The sequence below is a fragment of the Heterodontus francisci genome, chromosome 11 (genome assembly GCF_036365525.1).
Source record: "Heterodontus francisci isolate sHetFra1 chromosome 11, sHetFra1.hap1, whole genome shotgun sequence".
Lineage (NCBI taxonomy): Eukaryota > Metazoa > Chordata > Chondrichthyes > Heterodontiformes > Heterodontidae > Heterodontus > Heterodontus francisci.
Window position 1 is genome coordinate 74660718 of NC_090381.1, and position 19424 is coordinate 74680141.

The 19424-nt window shown below is 42.8% G+C and overlaps 1 protein-coding gene across 1 annotated transcript; it reads right to left on the minus strand.

Annotated features, from left to right (window-relative positions):
• Positions 1-5546: 5546 nt before the first annotated feature.
• polr2h (RNA polymerase II, I and III subunit H) lies at positions 5547-16500 on the minus strand. Its single transcript, XM_068041478.1, has 5 exons — positions 16313-16500; positions 12768-12851; positions 11442-11535; positions 7215-7298; positions 5547-6003 (listed from the first exon to the last, which is right to left on the minus strand). Exons 1-5 carry the CDS (start codon positions 16383-16385, stop codon positions 5886-5888), a joined length of 453 nt encoding a protein of 150 aa, XP_067897579.1. The 5' UTR covers positions 16386-16500; the 3' UTR covers positions 5547-5885.
• Between the last annotated feature and the right edge of the window lie 2924 nt (positions 16501-19424).

Genomic DNA, 19424 nt, shown 5'->3' on the forward strand with positions numbered 1-19424 from the left:
CTTCAGAAGACACGCCTCCCTGATAGCGGATCTCTAAGAGAGCAAGACTACACCATCTGGCAGGGTAGGGATCCTGAAGAACCAAGACAGCATGGAGTGGGCTTCGCCATCAGAAACTCTTTGCTCAGCATGATAGAGCCACCCCCAAATGGCTCGGAACGCATACTGTCCATCCGACTGTTCACCACCTCGGGTCCAGTACACCTACTCAGCATCTATGCTCCAACACTGTGCTCCCCACCTGAAGCTAAAGACCAGTTCTACGAGGAACTCCATAATATCATTAGTAGCATCCCCAATACCGAACACCTGTTCCTGCTGGGGATTTTAATGCCAGGGTTGGGGCCGACCATGACTCATGGCCCTCCGGCCTTGGGCACTATGGCATTGGAAGGATGAATGAGAATGGACAGAGACTGCTTGAGTTGTGTATCTATCATAACCTCTGCATCACCAACTCGTTGCTTCGTACTAAACCCTGTCACCAGGTTTCTTGGAGGCACCCAAGATCACGTCGTTGGCACCAGCTGGACCTCATCGTCACAAGGCGAGCCTCTATAAACAGCGTTCAAATCACACGCAGCTTCCACAGTGCGGACTGCGACACCGACTACTCCCTGGTGTGCAGAAGGGCCACCCGCGCATCAACACGAGCAGAATCTCTCATCCACAGCTGTTACATGGGTTTCTAAATTCACTTGAAAAAGCCCTTCAGAATACTCTTACAGGGGATGCAGAGACCAAGTGGGTCCACATCAGAGACGCCATCTATGACTCAGCAATGACCACCTATGGCAAACGTGTGAAGCGGAATATCGACTGGTTTCAATCTCACTTTGAAGAGCTGGAACCTGTCATAGCCGCTAAGCGCATTGCACTGCTGGACTACAAGAAAGCCCCCAGCGAGTTAGCATCCGTAGCACTTAAAGCAGCCAGAAGTGCTGCACAAAAGAACAGCCAGGCGCTGCGCAAATGACTACTGGCAACACCTATGCAGTCATATTCAGCTGGCCTCTGGCACCGGAAACATCAGAGGAATGTATGATGGCATTAAGAGAGCCTTTGGGCCAACCATCAAGAAGATCACCCCCCTCAAATCTAAATCAGGGGACACAATCACTGACCAACGCAAGTAAATGGACCGCTGGGTGGAGCTCTACATAGAACTATACTACAGGGAAAATGTTGTCACTGAGACCGCCCTCAATGCAGCCCAGTCTCTGCCAGTCATGGACGAGCTGGACGGACAGCCAACAAAATCGGAACTCAGTGATGCCATTGATTCTCTAACCAATGGAAAAGCCCCTGGGAAGGACGGCATTACCCCTGAAATAATCAAGAGTGCCAAGCCTGCTATACTTTCAGCACTCTACAACCTGCTTTGCCTGTGCTGGGATGAGGGAGCAGTACCACAGGACATGCGCGATGCCAATATCATCACCCTCTATAAGAACAAGGGTGACCGCGGTGACTGCAACAACTACCGTGGAATCTCCCTGCTCAGCATAGTGGGGAAAGTCTTCGCTCGAGTCGCTTTAAACAGGCTCCAGAAGCTGGCTGAGCGAGTCTACCCTGAGGCATTGACATACTGTTCTCCCTTCGCCAGCTACAGGAGAAATGCTGTGAACAACAGATGCCCCTCCAGTTCCGATGAAGGGTCACTGACCCGAAACGTTAACTCTGCTTCTCTTTCCACAGATGCTGCCAGACCTGCTGAGTGGTTCCAGCATTTCTTGTTTTTAATACAGATGCCCCTCTACGTTGCTTTCATTGATCTCACCAAAGCCTTTGACCTCGTCAGCAGGCGTGGTCTCTTCAGACTACTAGAAAAGATCGGATGTCCACCAAAGCTACTAAGTATCATCACCTCATTCCATGACAATATGAAAGGCACAATTCAGCATAGCGGCGCCTCATCAGACCCCTTTCCTATCCTGAGTGGCGTGAAACAGGGCTGTGTTCTCGCACCTACACTGTTTGGGATCTTCTTCTCCCTGCTGCTGTCACATGCGTTCAAGTCTTCAGAAGAAGGAATTTTCCTCCACACAAGTTCTGGTGGCAGGTTGTTCAACCTTGCCCGTCTAAGAGCGAAGTCCAAAGTACGGAAAGGCCTCATCAGGGAACTCCTCTTTGCTGATGATGCTGCATTAACATCTCACACTGAAGAGTGTCTGCAGAGACTCATCGACAAGATTGTGGCTGCCTGCAACGAATTTGGCCTAACCATCAGCCACAAGAAAATGAACATCATGGAACAGGACATCAGAAATGCTCCATCCATCAATATCGGCGACCACGCTCTGGAAGTGGTTCAAGAGTTCACCTACCTAGGCTCAACTACCTGTCTCTCGATGCAGAAATCAACAAGCATGGGAAAGGCTTCCACTGCTATGTCCAGACTGGCCTAGAGAGTGTGGGAAAATGGCGCACTGACACGGAACACAAAAGTCCGAGTGTATCAAGCCTGTGTCCTCAGTACCTTGCTTTACCGCAGCGAGGCCTGGACAACGTATGTCAGCCAAGAGCGACGTCTCAATTCATTCCATCTTCGCTGCCTCCGGAGAATTCTTGGCATCAGGTGGCAGGACCGTATCTCCAACACAGAAGTCCTCGAGGCGGCCAACATCCCCAGCATATACACCCTACTGGGCCAGCGGCGCTTGAGATAGCTTGGCCATGTGAGCCGCATGGAAGATGGCAGGATCTCCAAGGACACATTGTACAGCGAGCTCGCCACTGGTATCAGACCCACTGGCCGTCCATGTCTCCGCTTTAAAGACATCTGCAAACACGGCATGAAGTCCTGTGACATTGATCCAAGTCGTGGGAGTCAGTTGCCAGCGATCGCCAGAGCTGGCGGGCAGCCATAAAGGCGGGGCTAAAGTGTGGCGAGTCAAAGAGACTTAGCAGTTGGCAGGAAAAAAGACAGAAGCGCAAGGGGAGAGCCAACTGTGTAACAGCCCCGACAACCAATTTTATCTGCAGCACCTGTGGAAGAGCCTGTCACTCTAGTATTGGCCTTTATAGCCACTCCAGGCGCTGTTTCACAAACCACTGACCACCTCCAGGCGCTTACCCATTGTCTCTCGAGACAAGGAGGCCAAAGAAGAAAAAAACAGTTGTCAATTGGGGGTTCTGAAGAAGATCCCACCTGTTTCTTTGACTTTGAGGAACTAACATTCCAAGTGGACTCGAGACCATCTTCCAACATGCTGTAGTTAGATTTCCACGTCTATGCCCATCAAGCCTTTCCATGTAGTGGATTGAAGGTTGCATGTCGCACCATTGTACGCTCAGTTCCTATCAATCAAGACTTTGCCTTGGCATCAGCTACTCCATCATGAATCATTTGTTCCAATTTAAAAGAATCCAGAATGAACATCGACAGCACTAGGTTTAGTCATTCCTAAGCTCATATTTGGTTTGACTTTTCCTCATTTTAAAACCAATATGCAAATAGAACACTGGATTTGCTAATTCCACTTTATTCTGGAAAGGTATACTGTACTTGCATTTGAGGTTCGTACATAAACTATCAAATTCCATAAAACATGGCTTATAAATGACATTCATAACCTAATCTCACAACCCATTCTCTAAATTCTTAAATTCAGTAGAGTTATGTTAGATATTTAACCTATATAGTAATCCCTAGAAAGAAAGCCAAGTTAATTTGCTGTTAAACATCAAACTGGCTACTTTGTTTTGATATTATGGAAATACTGGAATATATTTTAATCATGATGTCTTCCTGCATGTTAAAAAAAATAACATTTAGCCCATTTCCTACATTAACAGATCAATACAGTAAGTAGGTTTGTTTTAATTTCTGATGACGCTTGTTCAGATACAAGGTAGAGCATAATAATTTATTTAAATTGTTTATGTTAAAAAGCATTAAATATAGTGTATGCCTTCACAATTTCTAGCTAAATCCATGGAAAATAATTCATGCTTTACAGACAGCAAACAAATGACAATATTTTTAACTTTTATGAACGCGTTTTTTAAAATCAAGTTAAAGGAATGCTTCACAACAAAATCTTAAAACATCTGATATTTTTGGTTGATCAAGAAAAGATAATGGGGAGAATAGAAGTCTTTCTATTTCCTTTCAGTTTGAATTGCTCCCGTTTTATTTTTAAATCTGGGTATTTTAAGTTTTTAACTATTTGCGCATAAATAGTGAGACTTTCCTAATATCGTGATCCGTGTATCTGTGTACTCTTTATGAACATCATACAGTAGCTCGATCTGCAATGCCTCATATTTCCTTTCAAGCACTCTATGAGCTGGATTTTGTTGTCCTGCTGCTAAGTACAAAAAATGGTTGCCTGGATCCCACCAAATTAGCATATTCACAGCAGCTGCCCCACCAATCACGGCGTTACCTGATGTCGAAGCAAGTGCTAGTGCCATTTTTTAAAAGGCTACCAGCCCTCCAGATAGTTCAACAAAGTGCAGAGTTGACCCCTTCCCTATATCAAAATGCAGAGTTGACCCCTTCCCCACCCCTCCCCCCACCTTCCTATACAAAAATGCTGAGTTGACCCCTTCCCCACACAAATATTGCAGAGCTGAACCCTTCCCCACCTCAGTGGCATCAGCTTTCCTTGGACGGGAAAGTGAAGGCGTGAGAATGCCGCACGTCATGCTTAAGATCAAGAACTGAAGATTAGATCGCTGCGGGTTACATTTAAATTAATGCAAACATCTAATTAGCTTATGGAAAGCAGGGTCCTGTCGCAGAGCGGTGGAGGGGCTGCCACGGAGCTTCCCTGCCCCTAGGAAGATCAGGTCAAGCAATCCTAACGTTGAGTTCCGTGGCAGCCGCTGCTACTGCAATGCTCCAACACTCCACTACCACCACCAGCAACCCCCACCCGCCCACACACACAGAACCCAACATTGGGCTGGGAACAAAATCCAGCCCCATGTTTTGAATCCATCAAGATAAAGAATTTCAACAAGTGGAAGAAAACTCTTATTTCAGCACTCCCATATTGAGGGAGAAGGGAATAGAGGGTAATGCCGATAGAGTTAAATGAGGAAAGAAGGAAGGATGATCAAGTGGAGCATCAATGTCAGTATCAACTGGTTAGGCAGAATGGCCTGTTTCTGTGTTGTATAGCCTATGTAATAATAAAAAAATGTCTGCATTACTTTCTCATTTTTGAATTTCAGCCCCCATGAGATAAAGCCCAACATTAGAATCATAAAATCATCGTTTTTGATTATTTTTTGCTCCTATGCACTAGCTTTTTGTGATTTGTGTACATGGACATGTGTTACAAAGAGCAGTGTTCCATCACATCAGTCAACCCACATCTCAAAGTGGTAGGACAATATACAAATACTACAATCTCCCAGTTAAATTACAATTCTGCTGCCCATATAGCCAAATACCAGGTTCTTCAGTTCGCCCCTCCATGCTCTTAAGAAATTCTGGTCTGTCCATAGACTCCCCACACCTGATACAAAGCAACTAATCCCTTTTCTCAGATCAGATTTATTTAAAAATAAAACAATATATTGTATATGGCATACTGAATCATCAAAATAGTGTTTTATTATTGGTCAAGCACATTTTTATTTGGGCACTGAAGAGTTCAATTACATCCATTTTGTACACTTATTTCAAAATGTACACTTTGTTTTTACTTAATAGCAACTTAAAATTTTCTTCAGTTTCAAATGATGAGGCAACTAATTTCTTTAAATCGTTACTTTCCTACATAATCTCCTTTAAAACAGGGAAACTGGAAATGTAGGGCAGCATTTACACATTTGGTGTGATAAATGATTTGTTGACATATATAGCAACAAACTTGATTTCATGGATAAGCTAAGCAATTTAGAATTGCCATGATTTTTGTCTATGTATCTTAAAAAGCAAGCTTCTTCATTAGCAGGTACACTCTGGAATCCACCTCAAAGCCATGTAAATTATTTGCATCCCCTTGAAGCCTCATAAGTAGACCTCCATAGGATACATAGGCCGATCTGAAAAGAGTGAAAATCTACTATGAGTATTTCTGCAACATTTTCAGCACACAACAAAATTGAAATTTAAAATATTGCCTCTGTTGTGTTATTGGTTCTTAACACAAATGTACCAAACTCTATAACAATGATTGGTTAACTAAACAAAGGTTCTTTATTGAAGAATAACAGGATTCTAGGAGAGCTCTACAATACATGTGCTACCTAATGACAAACCCTGCTCCAACTACTCTATCATGTTAACTTGCATCACTTCCTGTGATGTATACTAAACTATTTACATATTCAGTAGTGTCTTAATCAGTCTTAAAAGAATTTAAAGCAATTTCACAACAGCCTCTGCTGCCACTATGTCCAAGCAATACTTCCAATCCTAGTTTCATACAGGATGTATTAACAAACTGAGCCTAAATATCCACCATCTCCACCACCAGAATACTGTGGCTGCAGTGTGTACCATCTACAGGAATCATTTCAGCAACTTGCCCAGGCTTCTTCAGCAGCAACACCCATGCACCTGGAAGAGCAAAGACAGCAGGTGCATGGGAACACCATCACCTCTAAGTTCCCCATTATCCTGATTTGGGCACATATCACAGGGTCTGAATCCTGGAACTCCAGAGTTAACAGTAATGTGGTGCATATTGACTGCAGTGGTTCAAGGCAGCCCACCATTACCTTCTCAAGCGCAACTAGGATAATAAATACCAACCTGCCAGTGATGTCCACATCATGAGAATTAACAAAATGCACAATCATGACACAAAAATTATTCCTCCAAATATAAAAGCTGAGTTGAAAGGTCCATTTCTAGGGTCTGTTCTAACATCCATCCAGATTCTTCCTTTTCATCATAAATCAACTGCTCTGGCATTATAGTGGTTTAAATGTAATATATATTTCTCTAAAAACATACACTTTTCTAGAAGTATTCATTTTCCCCTGAACTCCTTCCTAAATCAGCATACTGTATGATATCAATCAAAGATTAATCAATAGAAAGATTGCTCCAGAACAGCAGCATACAAAGTCTAGTTTTAAAATTTATATTGGCCTGGTGCCAACCCAGATTGGTGGCAAAAGATTATACCAAATTATCTCCATGAACATTTGCAGCATCTACTTTTGTCATACAATCCACCATATAATAAATGTAAAACCAATTTCAGTTAGCTTTCATATTGCAATAGTTCACATCATTTCATACTCACAGTCTGGTGGCTGCTTCAGTCGAGCTCTCGTCACCTTCTATTCTATAAACTTTTCCATACATAACATACTCAAATTGGTCAGCCCTGTTGCAAAATAGGAAAGAAATAACATTTAGGAAAGTGATAAAATAAATTCTTAGAAATGAAACATTCTTATTTTTGGACCTGGATGAACAATGTCCACTAATTACCAGTCTATTTGCATTCAACACACTCAGCAATAATTAGTTTCTTAATACAGAAAACAAGTGTTTTCAATTATTTTTGTACTGGAATAAGACATTCAGCAACCAAGTCAAAAGTGCCTTTGATACTGCCATCTGAACTATTCTAACCAAGGCCCAGTTTGTTACAAGGTATGTCTGGGATGGCAGCAGCCTTGATTAGGGAAGTGAAAATCAGCCAGACCTCATGCTCTTGATGATAATCCAGTAACCTCTGTTGGAAGTAGAAGCATGCAAGGATACACATACATGTGTGTGAATATTGGACAAGGATAAGATTGGGCTGTGCCAACCTCTGTAGTCAAATCACGTGTCAAAGCTCACCACCCTAGCTCGCACATAAATAATGAACATTTAGGCAAGATACCAGTGGAATTTATCGCTATGTAACCATACCACAGTGTTCTAGAGAGATTGGAAGAAAATTGTAAAAAAAAAAAATGTACATAAAAGATTGGCACTGATTTGCATGGAAAAATAAGCAACAGAATAGAGGCAATTCAAATAATAACTGAAGTTTAAATGTTGATTGATCAGAGGCATAATCCAGGATAAGATCCTACAATAGTTGTATTCTTGAGTATTATTCAAACTAAAATACCTTTGTTAAAAATCTCACATCTTAACAGTTGGTGGTAGGCATTAATTGGGGCTTTACTTGGACTCCTATAACTAGGAACAGACTGAAACTGTGGTTGTTGGGTTAGGAGGTGCATGTTTGTAATGCGTGTCTCTGTAAATAAAAGCCTTTAAGTGTATAAAGATTATGCTCCAGTTCTATCTTTCACTGCCTAGCTATCTGGAAAAAAAGACTTGCATTTATATAGCGCCTTTCATAACCACCAGACGTCTCAAAGAGCTTTACAGACAATGAAGTACTTTTGAACTGTAGTCACTGTTGTAATGTGGAATAGAACAGCCTATCGACAATTCTAATTCATTCATTATTTCAAATGTCTTCAAATTCTACACTTTTCTGGAGTAAAAAGACACAGTTCTCTAAGCCCAACATGGTAGCTAAGGACCTTTAAGCTAGTGGCTGTTTTCTGAATCTCATATAAGGAAACTAAAACTAATCACAGTATTCTAGATGAGGCCTAACAAAGGTCTTATACAAGGACACTATAGTGTTTTTCTTTTGTAACAGTCTTAGTAAAAGATCCTAATGGTGTTAGTTAGTGAATTCTAGATTATTGACCCAGCGATGATGGTAGAGCAGCGATATATGTCCAAGTCAGAAGATGTGTAACTTGGAAGGGAGCTTGTAGGTGGTGATGTTCTTACAACATTGTTGTCTTTGTCCTTCTCCATGGTAGACATTACAGCGGAGAGTGGTGCTGTGGAAGTAACCTTGGTGAGTTGCTGCAACGAAATTATAACTAGTGCAACAACCAGGGTTTTAGTAATGGAGGAGTTCGATACTGTGTCCAGTGATAAAAGCACTGATCAAGCAAACTGTGGTCTTGGATGGTATCAAGCAATGTTTTTTAATATACACGTGTTGTTCTGGCTGCACCCATTCAGGTGAATGGTAAGCATTTCATCACACCCTTGACTTGAGCTTTATGGATGATGAAGTGGCTTTGAGGGGTCAGGAAGAGAGCTGCCTTTCACAGAATAGCCAGCATCTGCCCTAGTATCGTAGCCACAGGACTGATAAAGGCTGGTCCAGCCTCTGATCCATGTGACTCCAAAGATGTTAATGGTGCAGGACTTCGCAATGGTGGGATTATTAAAAGACATGGGGAAATAGTTGGGTATTCTCTTGTTCGAGATGATCATTACTTGGCATCTATGCAGCATGAATGTTACTTGCCATTTGTCAACCCAGACATGCATAATATCCAGGTCCTGCTTTCAGCTAACGGGACTGCTTCATTATCAGAGGAATTATGAACAGAACATAAACACTGTGGAATTGTCCACAAACAAACCCACTCCTGGCTGTATGATAGTCACTGATGAAGGAGCACAAGAGCCAAGGTTGCTTGCCTGAGGAACTTCTACCGCAGGGTTGTCCAACCTTTTTGTGTGGCGGGCCACATTACAATTTTTGTCTTACATAGGGAGCTGGTGAGACAATTTTAGGAGGATAAAGGCATTAAAAATTTATCTTACTATTAATCAAAACAACAAATGTGTATTTTTGTGAAGAAGCTTTAAATGAGAAGATTAATTTATTGACTTGCTTCCTCATCACTATATTGGACACTGATTTAGTGAGACACCTGGCAATTTTTGCTTGCACAAGTAGTCAATGTCTGCCCGCACATTTGTTGTAGCGATGCAGAGTATTCCAAATAGATATCCATCTGTCAGGAGTGCCCTTGATCACTCCCTCTCCCTCTGTCTGTCTCTCCCTGTGTTCCCCACCCCCCCACTCTGTGCCACCCCCTTCGTTCTCTTTGCTCTCTCTCTGTCTCTGCACCCCACCCCCTCCAAACCCTGACAGTCACAGGGAACGGAAGCATTCAGCACAGAAACTTTGGGTTGGTCAGTTTTTTAAAAAATCACAATGAGTTTCACAGCTGACAGCTGCTGACACTGGGAACAGCGGTTTCCCAACTTCGGACAGATCGGGGTTTTCCAGCGTGCTTTTTAAAAAAAAGTCAGAATCTACCGGAAAATCCTGAATTGGACCGAAGATCAGAAAACGCTGTTCCCACTCCCAGCACCTGTCAGCTGTGAAACTGACAGGGTGATGTTTAAAAAGCCAGTATGAAAGAGGAGGACAATTGAAAATTTCTCATCTCTAAAATACATCCACAGGCCAGATGGATACCGTTGGCGGGCCAGATCTTGGCCCGCGGGCTGTACATTGGACAACCCTGTTATACAGCAATGTCCTGCGACTGTGTTAATCGGCCTCTGGCAACCTCAACTTCCTTACATCAGGTGTAACCAGCCACTGGAGAGTTTCTCTTTGACCCTAATTTTTCAGGCTCTTTAGTGCCATACTTGGTAGAAAGCTGCCTTGATGTCAAAAGTAGCTACTCGCACCTCTCCTCTGACATTCATCTCTTGCATCCATGTCTGGATCAAGACTGTGAAGAGGTCTGGAGTCTAGATGGTATGGCAGAACCTGAAATGAGCATCAATTATCAAGGTTGTTAGTGAGTACGTGTTACTTGATGATGATTCCTTCCATCATATAACTGATAATTGGGAGGAGGCAGGCATTTATAAAGTTTAATGAACAATATATCAAACAAATCTGCCTTTGCAGCATTATAGGCAAACAGGAACATGATAGACCAGATCCAATATCACATATATCACAGTAATGTTTGATATATTTTCTTTAGCACTTTTGTCCATTGGTCTGCCCAGAATATGCAATGCAAAATTATGCAATTTTAAAGGGGGCTTGGGGGTTTACATACAGAAATCTTTGTTGATGGTAGGACATGTAGATGTGGCTGTTACAAAAAGATACAGATCCTTGGCTTTACAAGTAGAGGCATAGAGTACAAAAGCAAGAAAGTTATGCTGAACCTTTATAAATCACTAGTTAGGCCTCAGCAGGAGTAGTGTGTCCAATTCTGGGCACCACACTTTAGGAAGGATGACAAGGCCTAGAATGGTACCAAGGATGAGAGCCTTCAATTGCCTAGAAAGATTAAAGTATCTGAGATTGTTCTCCTTAGAGCAGTGAAGGTTAAGGGGAGATTTAATAAAGGAGAAGGGTTTTGATAGTTTGTTTCCAATGCCAGAGAATACGGATTTAAGACAATCGGCAACAAAAAAAGAGGTGAGATAGAAGGAATGTTTTCATGCAGCGAGTTATGATGATCTGGAATGCGCTGCCTGAAGATGATTCAATAGTAACTTACAACTTTCAAAAGGGAATTGGATAAATACATGAAGGGGGAGAAAACTGCAAGGCTTTGGGAAAACAGCAGGGAGTGGGACTAACTGGGTAGCTGTTTCACAGGGCCAACATTGGCACAATGGGCTGAATGGCCTCCTTCTATGTTGTATGATTCTATCATTCTATAAGTACCTTGATGGCCGGTCATCTGTGGGGTTGTATTCTCCATCGTCTGGGGTTCCATCTTCATACAAAGTACTTGCTATTACAAGTCGAAACTTGTCACCTGAAGAAAAATGGGGGAAAAACAAGCTTTCAATATGACAAGGTAATGATATAGGGTCTCACACCTCCTTCCCTGGTCTATTGTATACCCCCATCCAAAACTTGAATAAATTCAAAACATATTTTCCTCATCTAGTGTCGACTATTATTTTACCTCCTTTCAAGAGTGGTGTAATTGAATCAATGAGTTAACTGATATTCTCCACTTCAAACCCACTTCAAATCTATGCAGCACTGGTATGTAAAACAAAAAGTGCAAACTGTCACATTACATCTGAAGAAAACAATACTATAAAAAACACTTTGGCCAAGCAAGGCATCTCTACACGTCCTTATATTACACTGGAGACTTTTGAGTCCTCATAAACTAAACATTTCTGCAAGTCCAATGTAATAAAAATGGAAGAATTTTGTTTCATTCGTTCATGGGACGTGGGCATCACTGGCTCGGCCTGCATTTATTACCCATCCGTAATTGACCTCGAGAAGGTGGTGGTGAGCCGCCTAATTGAACTGCTGCAGTCCTTGGGGTGTAGGTACACCAACAGTGCTGTTAAGGAGGGGGTTCCAGGATTTTGACCCAGTGACAGTGAAGGAATGGCAATATAGTTCCAAGTCAGGATGATGTGTGGCTTGGCGGGGAAATTGTAGGTGGCGGTGTAACCATGCATCTGCTGCCCTTGTCCTTCTAGGTGGTAGAGATCACAGGTTTGGAAGGTACTGTCGAAGGAGCACACTATAAACCTCCTTTACATTCTAACACACCACTGTTGATTGTCAAATTATGTCCAAGCTGCATGCCACTGAACTCAATTCATAAAATCAAGATCAGAATTATTAAAAGTAATTTTGGAGTCATCAGTTTGGCTTTTAAGAAACTGAATGTTACTTCAGCATTTTGCATTGGATGTATGAACACCAATGTAGTCTCAAATAACTTAGACATCACAATAACCAGAATTGCCACAAAACCATCTTTTTAATTTTTTCTAACATTAAAATTTCACTGGCAATGAAAGCCTGGTAAACATGTGTTTAAGTGTTCATGTGCAGAAAGGAATAAAACCAGGCAGTAGAACTGGATGTTGCCCACGCTAACCACTTCAAAAATATTACAGTTGTCAAACTGCAAGATCTTTCAACTCTTCCATAGTAACATTACTGATTCAGCTTAACAGTAACTGAACCCATGAGGTCTAAAATACAGAAATAAATGTTAATTGAAAATCTTACCAAGTTCAACAGGGTAAATCTGAATGTTTACATCAAGTATCAGGTCCATTTTAAAGGATTCACTCTCACAGTGTAGGCGTGAAACTGTAAAGACAACATAAGCGTCCTGTTATCTGCCCAAAGATACCTAAATATTGCTTTCATTAGTCATCTTGTCTGGATTCCAGAACTGCCATTTAACATTAACATATGGATTTCTCATGCACAATTAAATATATTAGCAGCTTGTTAAATATTCATAGTAGTATTTTATTAGATAGCCCATTTATATCAGTTAAAACTTCTTTGCACTAAAGTATATTCTCCCTCATTAAAAACTGGCCATTTATTGCTCCCTTGTATAAAATACAAAAGAGCCCAATGCAGACAAAACCAATTCAATTAAAAAATGACAGCAGTAGCGAGAGTACATTTCAATCATTATATTTTAAAATCCTTCAATATTATGGAAATTAGAGTAGGAAGAGACTAGTATAAACACTGACACACATCTGTTGAGCCAAAAGGCTTGTTTCTGTGCTGTTGATTCTATGTAATTATACCTTGTAGGATTCTTCGAAAAGTAATGGACATGATAGTTGGGGAAAATGCAATGTATATAGTGTGCATGTACCTTAAGAAAGTATTTGACTGGACACCACATGGAAGATTGCTAAAGAAGATTCAGTAGAATGGAATGGGGGGGAAAATAGCAAACTGGATTTATAATTGGTTAGAAGGGAGAAAACAGGAGGACTTGGGCAGTTTTTCAGAATGGTTGAAAGGCATAGCGGTGTACCTCGGGGTACAGTTCTGGAGCCACTCATCAATGAACAGGTTAGGCCAAGAGGGAGCAGAATCAACATTTTTTATTTTTTTTTATTCATTCATGGGATGTGGGCATCGCTGGCCAGGCCAGCATTTGTTGCCCATCCCTAATTGCCCTTCAGAAGGCTGTGGTGAGCTGCCTTCTTGGACCGCTGCAGTCCATTCGGGGTAGGTACACCCACAGTGCTGTTAGGAAGGGAGTTCCAGGATTTTGACCCAGCGACAGTAAAGGAACAGATGGTGTGTGACTTGGAGGGTAACTTGCAGGTGGTGGTGTTCCCATGCATTTGCTGCCCTTGTCCTTCTAGTTGGTAGAGATCGTGGTTTTGGAAGGTGCTGTCTATGTGCATTGCTGCAGTGCATCTTGTAGATGGTACACACTGCTGCCACTGTGCATCAGTGGTGGAGGGAGTGAATGTTTGTAGATGGGGTGCCAATCAAGCGGGCTGCTTTGTCCTGGATGGTGTCGAGCTTCTTGAGTGTTGTTGGAGCTGCACCCATCCAGGCAAGTGGAGAGTATTCCACTACACTCCTGACTTGTGCCTTGTAGATGGTGGACAGGCTTTGGGGAGTCAGGAGGTGAGTTACTCGCCTCAGGATTACTAGCCTCTGACCTGCTGTTGTAGCCACGGTATTTATATGGCTACTCCAGTTCAGTTTCTGGTCAATGGTAGCCCCTAGGATGTTGATAGTGGGGGATTCAGCGATGCTAATGCCATTGAATGTCAAGGGGAGATGGTTAGATTCTCTCTTGTTGGAGATGTGGCACGAATGTTACTTGCCACTTATCAGCCCAAGCCTGGATATTGTCCAGGTCTTGCTGCATCTTTGCAAATGTTATCAAAAATATGAGATATAATTAACTCTTTAACAGATGAAAGGAAGCTATTAAGGGATGTTGATAAGTTGGAGAATGAGCTAAAAAAAAGGCAGGTGGAATTCAACAACTTGTATTTATGTAGTACCTTTAATGTAATAAAACATCCTAAGGTGTTTCACAGGAGTATTAAAATTTGACACTGAGCCAACATAAGGCGATATTTGGGTAGATGATCAAAAGCTTGGTCAAAGAACTAGGTTTTAAGAAGTGTGTTAAAGGATGAAAGAGAGGTAGAGAGGTGGAGAGGTTTAGTGAGGGAATTCCAGAGCTTCGGGCCTATGCAACTGAAGGCATGGCCCTGCAATAGTGAAGCGATTAAAATCAGGAATGCTCAAGAGGGCAGAATTGAAGGAGTGCAAGTATCACTGAGGCTTGTCGGGCTGGAAGAGATTAGAGAGATCGGGAGGGGCAAGACCATGGAGGGATTTCAAAACAAGAATGGGAATTTTAAAATTGAGGCGTTGCTGGAACCAGGAGCTAACATTGGTGAGTGAGCATAGGGTTCATGGGGTGAACTGGAGTTCAGACACAGGCAGCAGAATTTTGGATGACCTCAAGTTTACAGAGGGTAGAACGTGGGAGACTGGCCAGGAATTTGTTCAAATAGACAAGTTTAAAGGTAAAAAAGGCATGAATAAGGGTTTCAACAGCAGATGAGCTGAGGCAGGGGTTCAGATAGTGTGGGTGATGTGTTCTGATTAAACAAAGTAACTATACTCAGAATGGAAGTAGGCTCAGTGCTGTGAAAGGGCAGATTTAGTGGTACATGTTCAGAATGTATAAAAGGCAGCACCACAGGTTGGCAAGACTGTAAAAAAAGCTAATGGAAATCCAGGCTTTATCACTAAAGGTATAGAATATAAAAGCCAAGAGGTAAGGATAACTATATAAATCCTCAATAAGATCATACTTACAGCACTGTGTATTGGGCTCCACACTATAGGCAGGATATTGAAAGTTTAGAGAAGGTACAATGCAGATTCACGAGGATACTGACCGCAATAGGAAGATTTCAATATTTGGGTATTTGTTTGATAGAATGCAGATGATGGGGCAATAGGATATTCATTTAAAACTATGGAAGAGTGGGGCAAGGCAGATAGAAGCTGAAGGTTTCCAGTAATTGAATGTTTAATATACTCTGTGCCTGTTTTCTGTTGCAACAGGTGATTTACACATTGACCCCTCTACCTACCTCGAATAAAATCAAGACCTAAATGTAAAACATATAGAATAGAAGGCAGGAGAAACTTCTTTGGCGTATGAGGCTCTGGAATTCACTTCCAGGATACATGTCTGGGGAAGAAGATTCAAGATTAGATTGGATAGGTGAATGGCAAAAATGTGATGTAGGAACAGGGTGGGTAAAGGTGATCAGAACTGAAGCAGAGTCTTTGAATATTTTTAAGGCGGAGGTAGATAGATTCTTGATAAGCAAGGGGTGAAAGGCTATCAGGGGTCGGTGGAAATGTGGAGTAATCACTTTAGCCATGAACTTATTGAATGGCGGAACAGGGTAGAGGGCCGAGTGGCCTACTCCTGCTCCAAATTCGTACGTTCATATTTTCTGATATGGAAGATGAACTGAATCTTTTCCAACCTTCCATAACGACAGAAAAACACATGTGCAATATTATAGGAACTGGTTATGTGAGCAAATTGTTTAAATGCATACTAAGCAATAAAAGAAGCTTTGCAAGATTGTCAGGGATGTTGGTGACAAGCTGGAAATGAAGCAGAGTCGCTCCATTCGCTTCCCTACAGAAGATGCTGTGTTGAAGCTGCCTGATCCCATTCATCGGAACAGCCCCGTGCTCCAGGGGAAGCGCAGGCAGTGGTATACGGCTCCTTTCCTTACCTCTGTCAAATTTTATACCTTCCGGGTCAATATCTTTCACATCAAAAATATCCTCAAATAAAATCCCCGCCATCCTTCTACAAACAAAACAAACTTCCAATAAACTCAAACAGAAATTCCAACTACAGCCAAGCAGGCCGCCCAGTCCGGGTACGACGACTTTCTCAAGGTATGCCGGGATACTAGCAGAGCCGCCGTGTCTCCCAGCAGCGCAGTGTAAGCATCTGGCTGCAGCTCCGCCATCTTTCATCAAGGCATTGCTTTAACTGTGAATATTTTCAGGGTTTTTTTACTGTATATGGAGACAGCTTGATAGCTTTATAGGTGTGCCTATTTTTCATTGTTTCCTAAACATTTAATGGAAATCTATAACAAAACAAATTTATAATGACACAAATGCAAAAGCAAAATACTGCAGATGCTGGAAATCAGAAACAATAAAAGAATATGCTGGAAATCAGAAACAATAAAAGAATATGCTGGAAATACTCAGCAGGTCTGGCAGGATCTGTGGAGAGAGAAACACAGTTAACAGGCTGGATTTTCCTGTGGGTTTCGAGATCCCGACTTTGGGACCAAATGGGGGACCCGATCCCACACTTGCCGGCAGCAAGATTGGCTCAGCGATCTTCCGGGAGGTAGTCTCCTAATTAGCCACCTCTGCATTCGCCATCCTTCATAGGATGGCAGACGGGCTCTCGATGCTACAGGCTCAATCAGAAAGCTGGTAGCTATGGAGCCCCAGCCGTCCCACCTGGAGAGGTGGGTGCTGCGGATCAGATTCGGAACACGAGAGCCCCTCAACATGGAAGCCATCATTGCAGAGGGAGTGCCCTTGCAGCCCAGTGGATCCATGCTGGAATGCTTTGCAGGATGTGCCTCTGGCCCACTGACCTGCTGCCAGGGGCCACCAGCCTTCCAGTTATGGCCTGCAGCCACATCAGGCAGCTTGTCCACTATCTGGAAAATCCAGACAGCGTGTGAAGAGTGCCCTCAATTGGCGCTTTAATTGGCCTAATTGGCTACCTGTTGCAGGCAAGCTAGTAGATGTCACCACCACCACGCCCCCACAAGCCCCCCCCCCCCCACACACCCGACGCCACAGAAACCAGCTCCCTGAAAATAGGCCAGAAGCGGGAACATGGTGGCAGATTGGCACGACAGTTGGTAGCGAGCAATTGCCACCCCACCAACCTCCAAACCTGCCTCCGTAGCAAAATCCAGCCCAACGTTTCAGGTTGATGACTGATGGGTTCTGATGAAAGATCATCCACCTGAAAGTTAACCCTGTTTCTCTCTGTCTGACCTCCTGAGTATTTCCAGCATTTTCTATTTTTATTTATAATGACAAATCTCTGGTAGATATTTACTGCTGGCAATAAATTACTTTGAAATGCTCTTCTAGTTAAAAAGAAAGACTACCATTTATAGGGTACCTTCCATAGCATCAGTGTCTGGTCTAGAATTTCCAGCGTGAGCGCAATATGGAACTTACACTCAAAATTATGCCCATTCCACCGTTATCAAATTATGCTCAAATTTCATGCCAAACTCAAAAGCATATGACCAAATGTAAAATGAGCATAAATCAACAAAGCTAGCCAAAGAGGTGTGAACGTAATTGGAACTAAAATGTGGGGCCTCAAGGTTTTGGGCTAATGCCTATTAAAGTTGGGGTCATGGGGAATTCCTTCTGAGTGAAGTGTGGTACTGTAAAGTAAGTGTCACATCTCTCAATCATAAAGATTTTAATTAATTATTTAAGTTGCTCTAAGTCTCTATTGTTTTAAGTCAGTGCTCTACAGGCTGTTCCCAGGGACGCACACCGAGATTTTTAGATTTTTTAGATTTAGAGATACAGCACTGAAACAGGCCCTTCGGCCCACCGAGTCTGTGCCGACCATTAACCACCCATTTATACTAATCCTACACTAATCCCATATTCCTACCACATCCCCACCTGTCCCTATATATTTCCCTACCACCTACCTATACTAGGGGCAATTTGTAATGGCCAATTAACCTATCAACCTGCAAGTCTTTGGCGTGTGGGAGGAAACCGGAGCACCCGGAGGAAACCCACACAGACACAGGGAGAACTTGCAAACTCCGCACAGGCAGTACCCAGAATCGAACCCGGGTCCCTGGAGCTGTGAGGCTGCGGTGCTAACCACTGCGCCACTGTGCCGCCCCTGCTGCTGGAGGACTATCAATTCGGTGAAAGACGCCCTTTGGTCTGCCCAAAACTTGCCGGTCTTCCAGCCCAAAGAGTTGTCCACGACCGAATATTGCAGACTGGCACATTCCAAGGTCCAGGACTACGTGCTGAGGGATGCACTAAAGCTCGGCTGCCGCGGCGATGGCTCAATAGGGAAAGACCACAGTGTAAGTTACCCCCACCAAGGTGAACTGAGGGACTGGATTCATGGAAAACCCCTCGGGCTGTATCCAGAAAATATTTGTTTGCTGCAAAAAGTACATGGCAGGTAAAATGAAATGGAAGGGTTGTGAGGCAACTCACTCCTGTATTGAAGGAAACTGATCTCCTTTGCACTCTTTGTATTGTTGTCTTGGTGCTGTTTTTGAACTTCTTTGTAATGTATTTTTTACAGTTTTTTACGAATAAAATATATTTTGGAAATAAAGACTTAAGTCTTAAGTCATTCCCTTCTCACTGATGACTGATTCACAGGAGAAGGCTGCCAGGAAGACGGTCTTAAACTTCACAAAGAGTCACCTGGCCGAGATAGAGTGAAGGTGGGAGCTGCTTCTCAGCTTCCCCACATCCCAGCCTTCATGTGGTCAGGAAGCAAATGTGGATGGAGGTAACAGAGGTGCTGAGTGCCATATAGTACCCTGGATGGTAGAGCAATGCCACAAGACATTTAATGACCTGAACATAGCAGGAAAGTTAAGGCACTCACCATGTTGTCCCTTTCTTTCTTGCTCACAGTGGGCACCAAACTCAAGTCTCTGAGTCAGACAAGATAATCAGTGAGTTTGCAGTGAAAAGCCCCCAGAAAGATGCAAATCAGTAGCACCTTTAATTGTTGTACACATTAAAACCACTGAAGGCCTAATTTTTCTCTTGTGTTTGCAGGGCAAGATAGTG

Excerpts from the sequence above, each read along its gene's own strand:
- polr2h (XM_068041478.1), bottom strand. The coding sequence starts at position 16,385 with ATGGCGGGGATTTTATTTGAGGATATTTTTGATGTGAAAGATATTGAC. Across the intron at positions 12,852-16,312 it reads AGGTATAAAATTTGACAGAG|TTTCACGCCTACACTGTGAG; the intron begins GTAAGGAAAGGA and ends TTGTCTTTACAG. Across the intron at positions 11,536-12,767 it reads GATTTACCCTGTTGAACTTG|GTGACAAGTTTCGACTTGTA; the intron begins GTAAGATTTTCA and ends ATTTTTCTTCAG.